The sequence below is a fragment of the Tachysurus fulvidraco genome, chromosome 12 (assembly GCF_022655615.1).
Source record: "Tachysurus fulvidraco isolate hzauxx_2018 chromosome 12, HZAU_PFXX_2.0, whole genome shotgun sequence".
Lineage (NCBI taxonomy): Eukaryota > Metazoa > Chordata > Actinopteri > Siluriformes > Bagridae > Tachysurus > Tachysurus fulvidraco.
In genome coordinates, this window is record NC_062529.1 from 5386938 (window position 1) to 5403339 (window position 16402).

At 40.0% G+C, this 16402-nt stretch overlaps 1 protein-coding gene across 11 annotated transcripts in view; it reads right to left on the bottom strand.

Moving 5' to 3' along the window:
- Positions 1-1681: 1681 nt before the first annotated feature.
- The window catches only part of esrrga (estrogen-related receptor gamma a), a 124857-nt gene continuing 110136 nt past the window's right edge, over positions 1682-16402 (bottom strand). For all 11 annotated transcript variants that reach the window (XM_047821937.1, XM_047821932.1, XM_047821936.1 and 8 more), the window contains 2 exons: positions 8994-9263; positions 1682-5546 (listed from right to left, as the gene is read on the bottom strand). In XM_047821937.1, coding sequence (XP_047677893.1) covers positions 5302-5546; positions 8994-9263 — 515 coding nt within the window. In that variant the 3' untranslated portion in view covers positions 1682-5301. The remainder of the gene's footprint in view (positions 5547-8993; positions 9264-16402) is intronic.

A 16402-nucleotide genomic window follows, 5' to 3' on the forward strand; every position in this document is an offset into this window, starting at 1 on the left:
TTTCAGGGTTGGACCAGGACATGTGTTTATGCTGGTTCAGGGTTGGACAAGGACATGTGTTTATGCTGGTTCAGGGTTGGACAAAGACATGTGTTTATGCTGGTTCAGGGTTGGACAAGGACATGTGTTTATGCTGGTTCAGGGTTGGACAAGGACATGTGTTTATGCTGGTTCAGGGTTGGACCAGGACATGTGTTTATGCTGGTTCAGGGTTGGACCAGGCCATGTGTTTATGCTGGTTCAGGGTTGGACAAGGACATGTGTTTATGCTGGTTCAGGGTTGGACCAGGCCATGTGTTTATGCTGGTTCAGGGTTGGACCAGGACATGAGATTATTCTGGTTTCAGGGTTGGAAAAGGACATTAATTTATCCTGGTTTCATGGTTTTATTCTGGTTCAGGGATGGACCAGAACATCACTCTATGCTGGTTAAGGAATGGACCAGGACATGGTCTTATTCTGGTTCAGGATTGGACCAGGACATTAATTTATCCTGGTTCAGGGTTGGACCAGGGCATCACTCTACTCTGGCTCAGGAATGGACCAGGACATCAGTTTATTTTGGTTTAGTGTTGAACCAGGACATGGTCTTATTCTGGTTCAGGGTTGGACCAGGATATCACTCTATGCTGGTTCAGGGTTCAGGTTCAGGGTTGGACCAGGCCATGTGTTTATGCTGGTTCAGCATACCCCTAGCAGGGTTGGACATTCCCTTCTTGACTCTACTGTGATGAAATCTTTTTATCCTGATGTGATGACAGGACACCAGAGTTTACTGAATACTTTGAGTATGAAAAGGATGTAAATCACATCCTTTGGCCTGACCAGTTACCTCATCTCAACCCAAAACACCAAATAAGGTGATTAGAGGATCTTTTGGCAGAACGGTGACCTGTCCTTCAAGTACAATGTCAGAATGGATCCTGGTGGCCTAACATTAAAATCTTTCCATAACCTAATCATCACAAGTCTGTTTTTAGGTTATTTATTGTCATAGTGACTTGTTAAAGGGAGGTTGAAGACAGTAACCGTGTAGCTCTTTTACACTGTTATTGTTCCACTGTATATGTTCCACTTCCAGCAGGCCTATAGATCTTTTTTATTGTATGAAGCCATATTATAGGATTTGTAGCCATTTTATGTTCATACTCATACCTCCAATAAAATCCAGTATGTTTAACAATATTTACGCTTAATGAACTTTGCGAAGACGAATCAACTTTACTTTCTTAGACTGCACTTTCAGTGTGTACCCCTGGCTCGAGTGTTTCTATTATATTTGCACATAAGCAGAAGGTTTAATTTAATTCATACCGGCTTTGCATAAGGTTTGCATGGCAACATATTTGCCGCCGGCCGCTCATAGGGACCTTTTTTCCTTGACTAACTGTATGTAAATTATGGTTATTTAAAATATTGTTATGTAAATTGTGGCATGATGGGTTAGCAGTTTTAACACAAGACACTCAGAAATCTCAGCCTTTTTATAGTTAACGAAAAAAGAAGAAAACCTTTCAATTTCACATATGGCTTTTACTTTTTTCCTTTGTTTTTTTTAAATTCTGCTAGGAAACATAGGAAGAAATATCTATCCATAATCCAAATGGTTCTTGGTTGTTTTACTTAAATAATAAATAGGTACATTTCACAGACAAAAATAAAGAAGGAATGAAGAAAGCAGTCTCGAAAGTCAAAACTGGAAGCATGTTTTAATATTGCTCTACCATTATCCTGAAAGGCATAATTGGAGTTACACATCTGAATTGATCGTAGTTACAGAATCATAGGTCTCTCTTTTTGCATTGAACAATATATACAATGTAAAATAAATACATTTACACAAATGGACAGAATTGTTGGAGCACACTGTATGGTACACGTCACAAAAATATACAAGTAATTGTTTCACTGATGTTCAGCACATCTAGAGCTACAGACATGGTTCTCACTACAGGCTGTTTCAGCAACTCCTGGACTGTAAATTGATATCATCTTAGTGATCATATAGGTTTTTTGTTTATTTAGTATTTTTTTTAAATACCCTCCCGTCCCTGTTCCCTCCCCCTCCCTGTCCCTTCTTCCTCCAGTTGTTGATTAGTGTTTCTAACATTTTGCACCGCTGCAAATTGAAAAATCCTTCAATACATTTCCAGACATGAATAAATACATCCCATGCCCATAAGGTCCTCTATAATAAAAAATAGCAGTTGTTTGTACATCATCTATTTCCCCCCCCATTATTTCTTACATTGCAAAATAGTCCGATAAATACAGCATTTTTGATCTAGTTCAGTTGCAGAGTGTGACTCCTGATTGCCACACATATTGCTTTAAATAAGAAAATATGTTGGAAAAAAAACAACAGATTGTTGGTGATTTACACTTTGATTACGCTACTCTAATATATTTAAGAGCAAATAGAGCCTTCTTTTGATGATCTAAGTGAACCTTGGTACTACACCGTTCAAAGTTATGTAGTCAAGTATCGCTAAAGGAGTCGTTATTATTGGAAGAATCTATATTTTTGTGCGAATGCTTCATGTAACTCAGGACTCAGTGCACCTCAGGCTTTAACAGTGACTCTTGAAGTGGGTCAGTTGTTGCCTTGAATTTATAGAGAGGGACAGCTGATCCCAAGTCAGCTCCTAGAATGCACCCAGGCCCAGGACTGCTTGCTGTAACATCTGTGTGACTTTTTATTAAAACAAATAAAATAAAAAAATAATAATAATGAAAGCTCAGCTTCAATCAATTCAAAGGATGAATTGCACTGGTGCGCTGTACACATCATTAGAAAGACAAAATGTAACTGACAAGAGGAACGAAAACTCACAAAGGAAGAAACTGCACCTTTCTGCCATGAACAGTGTATTAAAAAAAGAAAAAGAAAAGAAAGTGCCAACATCCGATCAACAGCAGAAACCCTCCGGTTTTTGACCATCCAATGTTTAGCCATGATTTATGTCCAGAAAAAAATTACACTCTTGAAAACACAGTCAAAAATGATTTTTGTATAGTTTATGACATTATTATACAGTATTTAAAGAACACAGAAGGGAGAAAAAAACCAGAATAAAACCCTTATTCCTGTTTTATTCCAAGATTTTTTTTTTTAAGTCCTTTTCTCTTCATTTTTATTTAGCACACAAAGTTGAAGCACGAGTGTTAGAAACTGGATCCTACACCAAAAACAAATAACATTTCTTTCCGTTGCAGCCTCAAAGAATTAAAGATAATATTACAAGAGTCGCTCAGCATGGAAGGCCTTATATACAGCAGCGTGTTATAAAAAAACCCCAAAAAACAAAAGAAGACAGAAAGAAAGAAAATAATAATAATAATAATTAAAAAAAATCACTACCATGTTTAAATACTCAAAAACATTTTTTTTTTCATTTTAAACCTAAGATATACAGTGTTAGTCTACAGGAAAGTAGTTAGATAAAATGATCCCTTTTTTAATTATATGTTGCTCCTTCCTTTAAATAACTGTTAATCACTTATACATCAGTATAGATTACATTGATCATGAAACTGTTGATCTAGCGTTAACTTCACAAGAGTCCTTTATGCCAGAATGTGATTTGAAACCCATCATCCATGCCATGTCTCCTGAGGATTCATTCATACATCCAGTAGTGTCTCTGTTTCTACCCTGTCTTAAAGAAAAAAACCCACACAGAATAAAGGTAGAAGAAAACAAATAAAAAAAGAAGCAGTTCAAGGGAAAAAGTACAACGGACATGGAACACGTAGAAGCTGAACTTTTTTTTTTGCCTTTTTTTTAAAGCATCGGGTTAGTTTTATAATCTTACTTTACAATATACAACGTTTAAAGAATATTCAGGAAAAAAAAATACCCCCATAGACCTACTAATACTGACATATTTCTGATGGTAATGTGAAGTAGATACCTTGCTTAAGTAATTAAAGCAAACTGCCGTATTGAAGATTACATTGTGATCATCATCATCATCATCATCATCATCGCCCTGTTTTGGTAAAAGAACCACATGAAGATAGAGCTACACTGATGCTCGTCCTAAGTGCTAATATACTGTTTTGATTAAAAAAAAATTATATCAGTAAAAGTAAGTTTGGTGGTAATATTAAATGCAGATCTGGTTGTGTTGAGTTAATGTTCATGGTCCTTCCGGCCATCGATCAAATATCATACTGTATCAACCACAGAAAGAAAGTTAAAGCTGCAAGAAATCTCGGGCACGAACAGAAATTGCATAAATTTACACTCATTTTTAGAACCTCTATTGCTTAGAGAAGATAGCAAGCATTCTCTTCTGACTCGTAACAGCTCCCAAAAGTGTTAGAGTTGGTAGAAAAAAAATAAATAATAATAATAATTCTCAACATGTGATCAAATGCAAGTGTGATGTCCGTATACTACATACTATATTTACACCCTTCAGTATAAATGCACTGAGATAAAGCACAGTAAAATATCAATAAATAAATTAGGCTATTCCTTGTTCACTATAGTACCTCTGTTACATATTGCATGAGAGACTAATGCTCAGGAATATTCCCTGAAAAGAGAAATGATGAAATCATTAAAGGTTGTTTGGAAGACTCGAAAGGAAAGAAGAAGGGAATCAAGCCCCGGTGACTGCTTGTGGTGAAAATGAGAAAATATTAGGAGCAGCTTCTTCAGGAAAAAAAAAGAAGCCAGAAATAAATCAAAAAACCAATAAACAAATAAAATCTCTGTTTGGCGAATGCGCTGTCAGACTGCTCGTGTGAGGTCAGGTGGTAACACTACTGCCTGCTGTCAGGTCGTGGCTGTTGTGATAGAGGGATTATCGGACGTGCGTTTGGGACGTTACAGTTTCATTGGCATCCCACTCAGTGGAACTCCTTCCTTTGGCAGGGTTTGTCATTCTTAGATCCAGGTTCCTGTGTTCCAGGTGAAAATCAACAAAATGTTCTTTCGAAAGCTCGAAAAACTGCAGTGGTTTTCAGAGAAGAAGAAGAAGAAGTCAAAATCTGGTTTGAACAAAGTCCTCCTGCTAAATAGTCTTTTTTTCAAAGTCTTGTCCTATTTAACAGGATTTTGTTTTAGTTTTTGCTCAACAGCCACACGTTATTTCTTTTATGCGTCTAGCATAACGTCAATAGTTCGGAGTATCGTTAAGGTTTTGTTGTCGGTATTAGATACTGTTGTTGAGAAAAGTTTCACGGTATATCAGTCATCACCTGCCCAGTGTTGTGTAGTGAGAGCGCTAGTAGTGTGTAGGCCCAGGCTGCTCCGTGATGATGGAACTGCTCTAGGCCTCAGTGATCGAGCTAGACTTTAGCCTCAAGCAGCTCCAGGAAGAGTTTGTGCATGGGCACCTTGCCGTCCTGTTTAATGCTGTAGAAGTGCTGCACGGCTTTAGTGGACGTCTGGCGCAGCAGTGGCAGCGTCATAAGCAGCTTTCCGGCACGGCGTGGGTCCTCGGGATGCTGGCTGCTCTCGTAGTCCTGCAGCGCCTCGTGCAGCACATCCTGCAACTTCTGCACCGCCTCCACGTCCTCTATGTGCATGGAGTCTAACCGGCAAAAAAAATGACACATATTTATTATTGTTGTTGTATATTCTTTTTGATATTAAACAGATTTCTAGATTAACCTCAGAGTAAATGAATGGAGCGTTTATAGAATATTATTTTCATCATAATAACGTGAGATCAGATAATCAGATCATTGATCATTTAAATTAATTTTATTTTAGCATGCCAGTAAAAAAAGCATATAGTTCATGAAATTTTAGTACAAGGAACAATCAGAGAATCACTGCTAAAAAAAAGTGAGGAAAAAGGGATTGACTTGTCCTTTCTGCCAGACTGGAGCTCATTCTACAGTGATTAAATGCACACTGGAGTATTAAGCAGCGAGGTTGCGCTCGGTGCATGTTTACAAGGCTCTCTGCGGGCCTGATGAATGGCACACGCGACAGGAACGACACTTGGAAGCAAGCTGATACGAAGCATGAGCCTGAACAAGAGGAGACAATGAGACGCCTATTCAGGCGTCAATCCCTCCGCATGACTGGCATTGTCGAAGAGGAATGTCAGACACGACGTGCATTTGCATATTTGCTTGTTAGCAAGGCATGCACGCTTGCCGGAGCACCTCTACGACGGAAACAACACGCATAGGACGAAAGGCTCTTTGCTAAAATGTTCTCAAGGGTTTGTAAAAACAATGAGCTGAGGGTTCTGCCAAATAGTTGGCATACAGAATGCTAGTTGAATTTTTAATACATTTTCATACTGGAGAAGAAAAAAACGCTTTTAGAGCAGTCACTCGGGTAAAGATGCTTTAACGGACTGCCAAATGCAAAACAACGCCCCGAAGCCTGCAATATTGTGCAACAACACGTGAGCCGTAAGCCATTCTCTAGGGACTACATGTCAGAACGTGCTAGTCTTTAGCCAAGTTATTATATACAATCCACGCCTTACTCCGAATCAATACCTACATGCTAAATAATAACTGTAGGGTCAAATATTGATGAGGCACAAATCATGTACGAGAGTCCCTCTACGCTTTCACTTAGTACTTTTTAAGAGCTGTAAGGGCTTGTACAGTCTGTCTGCTTCAACTAATGGCTCAATATACCAAGCCTTCGGTGTCAGGACGCCCGATCCGAGCCCATCTAGAATTCAGACAGCAAGGTCTTGTCCATCAGTCACATGGGCTTTGGCCATCTGAAAAAAGTGACCCGTGACGAGAGTAAAATCCCTGCCAGGAAAATGCTTAACTGCACCTTTCCACCAAGCTTGCCATGCCGGCAGCACCATCAATCTAAGCATCAGCAGAGGTGCAGACAACTTACAGCACTCAGGGAAACATATTTATCATCATCCAGGCTTGAGAAGGAAGATCTTCAAGCTTTAAAACAGAGTGTTTGCTTATATCAGAGAAGAAGACAGAGAGATGTTCAAAGAGATGTTCCTTGTGATGAATGGTTGGAGGGCAAAGCCAAGGGTGCTTCTTTACTGTAGCACAATTCACATTTAATATGGTGAGGTGCTGTTATGATTAAAATTTACAAACAGTACAGGAGTGATTTCCACCAGAAACACCATAAAACTCCTGTGTAGTTTTCTTAAAAAATTAAAATAAAAAAGACAAAATGTCACACCTTTGAACAGCATTATGGATGCTTCTCCTGGGGGCGGAGCTTTAAGAGGCAGAAGGCACAGAGGGAATAAGAGAGGCCAAAAAAAAAAATGCAACGATAACACAATAATTAGGAATACTTATAAAGTTCAATCAAATAATTATTTGTAACAGACTATTTGAACAGCAAGCAAAACTGATTTGGACGTGAATCACAGGGCTACAATTCAAACTGATGCTGCCAGCAGGAGCTAACACATGACTAGAGGAACATGTCCAGCACATACTGTAGAGGAGAGGAATGGTGCAAGTCCATCTCAATAAATCTGCACATCACTCTAGCCTTTTTTGCTCACCCCTCAACAAAACAAAACATTCGCCACCCCATTGGTCTGTAGGCGGACGGTCATCGACGAGAGGGATGAACTGTTAATTACAAAATCAATTAAAAAAGAATTTCTCCAGAGTCGTGCACCCTCTCCTTCTGGAGGGCAGCAGGGGCCGCGAGTGTCCAGCGGGCCGAGCTGTTGTCTGCGAGTGAGAGCAAGAGCAATCTGCTTTTTCATTTTTCAGCATGGCCAGACCCAGCCGGAGATTGATCGTCACATATGGCCTCCGAAAACAAACTGTCAATACCTTGAACGCTGGAGAATTTGAACAAATAGCTGCCCTCCTATTCAAGCCGCTCGCTGCATCCCATTTAACAGATTTCATCGACAGTTTCCTTCTTGTAATTAAAGGGGGGAGGGGGATGAAAAACACCACGGCCAGCGACCAAGATAAAGTTCAAAGATGGGGTCAGAGGAAAGGAGCCGCTGGGGCAGGAGGGGCATAACATCTGAGTGGGTTATTGACACAGAGGTGCACCATTGATGGGCTCCTTGTTTAAGAGGTATTTGAAGATGGACTTATGCTAATGAGGGGGAAAGGGACAAGCCTTCAAACAAAGTGAGAGAGAGAGAGACAGAGAGACAGAGAGAGAGAGAGACAGAGAGACAGAGAGAGATGGCATCTGAGAGCTCTCTGCACATATTCTGTTTTGTAATAATCCAATGGATCTGTGCCTAATAATACCACGGAAGAAAAAGACATCAATTGTCAGGGAGTTTAAGTCACACGCTGCTGACCCTCCTTACAACTTATGCTAATGGAAAGATGACAAATGCGATAACTGTGCTGAATGTGGCTTTATTCCTACTGTACACATTCAACCACTGGCCACTTTATTAGGTATACTTGCTAATTCATCCGTGTGCTTATCCTATCGGCCGAATCAACCAATCCTGTAGCAGTAGCACAATGCATAATGCCATGTCAGAATATTCTGTTCATATTCATGTCAAACTTCCGAATAGGGGGAAAAGCATCACATTGACTTTGCGTAGTCAGGTCTGTTGGCACCAAATCGGAAGGTCTGTGTATATCTAATACCGCTGATCTTCTGGGATTTTCACCTAACACTTTTACACAGCTACAAAGAATGGTGCGAAAAGCAAAAAAGCATCCAGTTAGAGGCAGTTCTGAGGAGAGGGAAACCTTGTCGATTAGAGAGATGAAGTAAGAACAAGTTTGACACTGGTTCCTGTTTATAGAAAGGCTAGAAGAAGCACACTTTGCATCGTCTTTGATGCGAATGAGCTACATCTGCAGTCAGACACTACAGGAGTAGAGCTTCTGCTGGGCTTCTGTCTCCAGGTTCGAGTGTGTACTGAATTACATTTCTGCTCACCACAGACGTCCCTGAACTGCTGGATTTTGCAACAATAAACAGATCTAAATGTTTTTCAAATAAAGTGGCCAATTCTGAATGCTACACAAGGTCTATAGAAAAAAAAATTAATACTATTAATAATGAAACTGCAGCAGCTCACCAGAATTTGCAAGCGCTATAGCTTTCAAAGTCACAAACTCCTCTTTCTCCAGCTTCATGCCCTTGTATTTCTTCACGAGTTGGAGGATGGCATTGTTCAGATCCAGCAGGCCGGCCAGCTTGGACTGGTCCTCGTCCATGATGTAGTCCTCAGCATACACCAGCTTGTCCTCGAATGACAGTGACCGGTAGACCACACGCAGGATCAGGATCTCCATCCACGCACTCTGTAGCAGACTCATCTGATCAGCCAGGGATAGCGTGGAGAAGCCTGCACAAGACACACACAACGAAAACAAAAAAGTTTCAACATTGGACACTGGTGTCACACAATGTCTAAACAACAGCATTTTAGCATATACACTTGCAAAATCATCACTTCCTGTGTGAAACCCTGATATTGACACCTTATCTGAGTTATTGAGAAACATAACTTGTGTTAAATGATTCAAATCGTTTCAAATGAATTATCCACTGAAATGAATCATCTTATGACTTGTCATTTCATAGGCTGCTTACATTTTTATTCAAACAGATTTCAATTAATCATTTCAGGATTTTTCATGGAGTGAAACCATTTTGATTCAGCAGATTCAAAATTAGTGACAAATCATGATTTGTCATTTTATTAGTTGATAACATTTTGACTCTACATTTAGTTTGTGAGGACGGTGGGACTCGGAGCGAGTGCATTGGCATTCTAAAGTTGTGATCTGGAGAAAGGACTGCAGAAGGATGGCACAAACAAAGAACGGAGGGAGGGCGTGGAGGCGCCCGGGACGAGGCTCAGCTCTTGTCTCGCTCTGTGCAGCAGGCCAGGGGGCATCCTGCGGGAGGGAACTCCTTATCTCCCCAAACATGCAGCATGGATCAATTCTTCCCATCACAGAAGCTGAAAGACTAATTGCTTGCCTCAAACTCCCTTCTCTTTCCTGCTCACCTCATTCATATCACTTACTCTCTCTCTCCCCCCTCCCTCTCTCTCTCTACCTTCACCTCTCTTCTTTTTTTCACCGCATCTTTTCTATTCCTTTTTCTCAAAAAACAAAACAAAAACAAAACTAGTGAAACATATTAGGAAGGGAAATAGAAATGGACAGCAGATGAGAGAGAGCAAGACCTGATGTAGTGGCAGGAAGAGTAACACTAGCACTGATGGGTGACTCTTGATCTCTCTGGTGTATTAACTTTTGGGAGAGAATATGAGGTGAAGGAAGTACAAGGTGTGAGCGAGAACTCCCATTTTTTCCCCTTGTCTCTCTTTGAACTTGTTCATGTTTTTAGCTTGTTATGTTTTTAATCAAGTGCTAATTTATTAGCCAAACTGTTACAATCTCTGATCTTGTTAGGACTGCGCTGAGCAGTTGGTGTACTTCCTGGCCTGCTGGTGGACGCTGAGTGCCAGTTGGCAGCCACGTCCAACACTACTTAATAAAAATCATCGTAAGACATTAAGGACGATTTTTATTTCAAGAGAGGCTTCAATGGAAGATGCTGCAATCTTTGCAAATGAAGACAGCACAGACGAACTAAAAATACCAAACCAAACAAACCCACCATCCTGTGAGATCTCTCTCTCTCTCTCTCTCTCTCTCTCTCTCCAGATCTTAATAATCATACCAAAAACAATAATGTACTACAACAAGCGTGGCCATGTTTACTGTAGGTAACAAACAAAAGAGGACAATTTAAAGCTGAGACAGTGCAGGGGTGAGTTTCACAGTTAGAAAAGCCAAGCTGGGGGTGGGAGAGGACAGCAGTGGCAGATGGACAGAGCCCGTAGCCTGGAGCTCCCCGTGTGCCGTATCATAGCCCTCCCTCCCAGTCACTGCTGTTAGTAAATAATTAGATTTACACGTTCCCTGATCTCCAACACATCTCCCCACAGAATAATTAAAAGCTGGATGATTATTTTATTGAGTGGAAGAAGGCACCCCCCACACACCAATCCCCTCCTCCAGCCTTCCGTCTCCTTCCCATCCCACCTTTAGTGAGGTCCATCAATGATTTTATCGGGGGGCCGGTCCCTGCTTTTACGGTTGTCATGCCAGCACGGGCATCCAATTTTTCTTATCTCCCTGATTAATACAAATGCAGTTTAGGAATGCATTAATTAACAGATACAAATCTGCGTTCTCATGGCCGGATCGATAGCGCCGAAGAGAAGAGAGGCATCAATGTGAATTTACTGCCAAAGACGGAAGAGGTTTCTATATTGACATTTACGTTGGAGGCTAAACTTTAAAGTTGCGTTCCGTGGTCCTTTCTTCTCGGCTGTCTTTCTTTTTTCAGTCTGTTAATTCATTTCACAAAAGAGGTATGCGATAACAGTGATAGTGTCTAGCCTTTAAAAGCGAGGGCCGTGCTGGGAAGATCATTAAAGAGCTGAATTAAATACCAATGTAGCAATCTGGACGGCAGTAAACGTCTTCAGACACTTCCTCAAAGAAATATTGGTAATGCTGGTGATGCAGAGACAGTGAAATATAGCAAATAATTTTTGATTTATCCAAATGACTTAATAATCAAGGCTACGTTACATAGCCACAGTCTTTTCCTTAAAAGGCATTGCAACTCTTTAGATGCATTTTTTCCCCAGACTTAAAGCAGACAGGTCTATCAGGACGACATTTATCTGAGATACAGCTTCTGCAGAGATACCACCCCAACCCTTCTTACATCCTAAAGAGGGGACAGACACCAGCAGTCCCTCTACACTCTGTCTCCTTCAAAAGAAAGAAGAAAAACTATGAATCATTCCATGGCACAGGAATTCGGAAAAAACTGATCATTTGGAACATGGAAGAACATATCTGATTGTCTAACGTTTGTGAAATCAGCAGTGGCTTTTCAGGAGGACTGAGCATCAGGGTGTATGTGTGCGTGGCATGTTGCAGGATGACAGAAAGAGGCTGTGATGCAGCCAAGCGAAATTAACCCCTACCGGGCACAAGAGCTCAGTGACAGGGTTTGCCAAATCTCTTCTGACTGCACATTCACACCGCTGAGAAGGCCTTTCAGTTTGCAGGTACGCACACACACACACACACACACACACACACACACACACACACACACACACACACACACACACACACACACACACACACTCTTTGCATCACCTCCTCCTTGCCTTCTCAATGAGCATGCAGTGATAGTCTTTATGATAGAGGCTATAGTGTCTGTTTATAAGATGCTCCCTACTCTTAAAGTCACAAAATGTCAAAATAACAGCATTCTTACATACAGTTGCACAAAAAAGTACATCACTTCCTGTTTGCTACAGTGACACTGATAGCTTATGAGTGATTGAGAACCATAACGTAATAATTTACATGACAAAAAAAAATTAATTCAAATAGATTCAAATGAATCATTCTTAGAATGACACATGAATCAATTCAGGAGTCTATAACATTTTGATTCAAATAAATTCAAATGAACCATTCATTAAACCAACACATGAATCAACACATGACTTGTTATTTCATAAGGTGATAACATTTACAAATGAATCATTCATCAAAATGACACATGAATCATTTCAGGTCAATTCTTACTAAATAAACATGCATTTTTAAACACTGCATTTTGTGAAAGTGTAAAAGTAACAGATATATTTCCTGGCTCAATTTAAATGATCAGTACACACATACATGCAACATCTGTCATCTTTACTAAATAAAGACTATTATCATAGAAATTGATTAAATTATAAAGCTTAGTTGTGATTGGACAACTTAAGAAAAAAAATGTTCGCTTTACACCAGTTGGGACGCAACTATTTTTCTTTTCCTTGTGTGTTAAGCGGATTAACTATTAAAGCCTACTCACCATTCATCCTGTGTGTTAGTGTGTATGTGTGTGTATTTATAACCCCCAGACGCTAAGCCTCTTCTCATGTCTGTTAAGGTGGCTTGCTGCTAGCATACCCATACACAACACGTCCTTGCTTCAGTCACCCGCACAGCAAATATTGAGCTACTGAAAACGTGCGCAAAACAAAACCAACATGAAAAGGCAAACAAACGAGTGCGAGTGTGTGCATTTGTGTGTGTAAACACAAGTCTCTCAGGTCTTTATTCTGGAGAAGTGATGACGAGAGCGGCTTACACACTTGCGTGCACACACACACACACACAGCCCTACAAAACCTTTAATTTCTACAAAGAGGACAAAGAAAAAAACAAGCAAATATACTACATTTTCTTAACAACATGTATTTAGCAGCTACACAAATACATGAACACACACACAGAGATAATTATTGTTCCAGCTAATTAATGTTATGTCTACATCTAAACCCAGCCCTTAATCTTAGTAAACATAAGTCTTTTAGCTGCAGTTTTTGTGGAAATAAAGCAAAATCAAATGAAGCAAAGCAAAAATAAAACAAAATATCCCAAGGTAAGACAAAACAAGACAAGGCAAAGCCACGCTAAAATAAAATATTACAAAACAAAACAAGCAAAGCAAAGCAAAATCATAACAAACATGCCAAGACAAAACAAGATAAAGCAAAAAATAAAATAAAATAAAACAAAACAAAATCTGTGTTTCTGGTGGGGACATCAAGATCTAAAAACATGGTTAAACACACACACACACACACACACACACACACACACACACACACACACACACACACACACACACACACACACACACACAAACACCATGCCTTTGCTCCTTTTACTTCTTAAACTGACTGCTTTTCCCTCAGGCCTTTCATTTTTTTTATTTTACACAATAAATTATATTTATGCTTCTGCTTCTGTCACAAACGCTTTGTTACATTCAAGCCATAAAGAGATTTGCGCTCTGACATTTCATAACTGACTAAACTGCAGTTGACCCCGTTCAACCGCACGGTTCGGTTACAAAACACCAGCGAAAAAAGAAAAAAAGCATTCAATTTGCTCCATCTTGATATTTTTAGCCGAAGCTGAAGCTGAAGCTGTTAACGTCTTCCTATGGCATGTCGGATATCTTGTTTGTGCGTTTTTTTGTATTGTTTTTGTTATTTTTCTCCCTCTTTCTCTCGTGCAGTATTTGGGGGTGCCCTGGGGAAGGGGGGATGCTGCCTTGTCGGCTAATCACAAAGTGTGTGCAAAGCCGCTTGATTCTAATGCACCTAATTAGCAATCGGCAGCCTCTTAATTGCATACATTAAGGACCGATCGGTGGTGCAGATTAATTCAAAATACTCAGGCAGCTGGTTAAGATTCCGTGGATTACTGTACGGACCGTGCTTTTCCACTTAATTAGATATGAAAACGAAGCGGCCAGTATACAGTGCGGCAGGGCAGCGGGAGAGGAGAAGCTCCCTGGACTATAATAAAGTGACCGCATGAGAGACACTCTCACAGATGGAGTGACATTAACAACCGGGATGGGAAGCCATTTCAAACAATGAAATATCAATATTTACATTTTAATTACCCAGCTTCCCGAGCTCTCGCTCTTTCTCTGGCTCTCTGTCGAGTGGCTCCATCGTGACCACTTGCCGAGGGGCTCAGAGGAAACACGGGGGTTAGGTGGCATTGGATGGAATGCAGGCTGACATTTGATTTCCAAATGATTATCAGGGGTTTCACAGCATTTTTTCCCCCAGAAGCTTAACACTGAAACAAGAAGTCGATAACAATCCTAGAATCTGATTAGTCACATTTATAGTGATTAAAATATCTTAATATATGATCTATCTCTCTAACTATCTATCTATCTATCTATATAGAAACAAGGATCCTTGACAGACTGCTCTCTATCCAGGACAACATCCACCACCCTCTGTACAGTATATTCACCAGGCAGAGGAGTGTGTTCAGTGTGTTCAGACTGCTGTCTCTGTCATGCTCCTCTAAGAGACCGAGGAGCTCTTTTGTCCCCCGGGACATTCGACTGTACAACATCTCAGGTATGGCAGGGTGGAAACACACAAACCGTATAGTGACTTAATACAGTTCTCATCTGTATTTACTTTTCATATATAATTACTTATCTATTTGCTGCTACTTGACACTTTGCATTTTACATTTTTATATTATATATAACGTATATATGTATTAAAAAAATAACATGTTTGGGCAGGGGGAGTTTGGGGTTGGGGCTTTAATGTGCTATTGTGTTTGTGAAATCTTATTACTCTGTATGTTGCTGCTGGATGCTGAAACAGGATGAATAAAGTATCTATCTATCTATCCATCCATCCATCCATCCATCCGGTTAGTGCTTGTTTAGCATTCATCATGTTTCCACTACACGGTTCCGAATGTAATTCGGAGCCTAGAGTTGTGATCACAGAGATCCTGATCCTGCGATATATAAATATTGAGCACAGAGTTGTGGAGCTCCGTATGCTAATAAAGTCTTTCTTAGAAGAAGAGAGTCTTCTAACATCACATACAAACACAGCTGCTTTGGACAGTTTGTCTTCTCAGTAAAATAAAAAAACATGTAAATGTGTGAAACAAAATAACTAAATTATTAGTCTCTTGATACGGACCATTCCTTTGGAAAGCTGCACTACTGTTCAAAAGTTTGAGATCACTTAGAAATGTCAGATGAGATGTTGTGGCCAGTTTGAGACTGTAAACAAACACATAACTACTGATGCTCCAGATACTAAACTGTTGTGGATGTGGTAACGTAGATATTTGTTGTAATGCTGCTCAGAAGGCTGAGAGTTTAAATCCCACTGTTGGGCTCCTGAGCAAGGCCCTTAAACCTCAATTGCTCTTTTGTATAAAATGGAAGACACTCTGGATAATGATGTCTGGTAAATGTAATGTAACCCAGACAGACCGCTTTTATTGTTCCTGTAATCAGTACAACAATTTTCGGCTGTGCTAGCACAATTAGAAAAGCTTTTCTAATAATCAATTAACCATATAAAATAATTAACTTGGATTAGTAAACATAAGATAAGTTTGAAACAGAGGACTGATGGTTGCTGATAATGGGCCTCAGTTTGACCATGTACAGTAGATCTTTCTGTAAAAACCATCAGATTCATTTTATGTTTTTAATTTTCTTTGAAAACAAGGAAATTTGTGTCCTCTTCATTTCTTCTTATTCTTTCATTTGAAAGGCATTGTTTTTCTTTCACAACAAACTGGAGAAGGAGAAACTTGGTGTTTCCATTAAAAAACAAAACAAAAAAAAACTGCTTCTTTATCTGCCTTTAATTTCACAACTGGGGTTTACCATCACTGCAAACTATCTCTCTCTCTCTCTCTCTCTCTCTCTCTCTCTCTCTCTCTCTCTCTCTCTCTCTCTCTCTCTCTCTCTCTCTCACACACACACACACACACACACACACACACACACACACACACACACACACACACACACACACACACACACACACACACACACACACACACACACCTGTAAACAACAAACACTCCT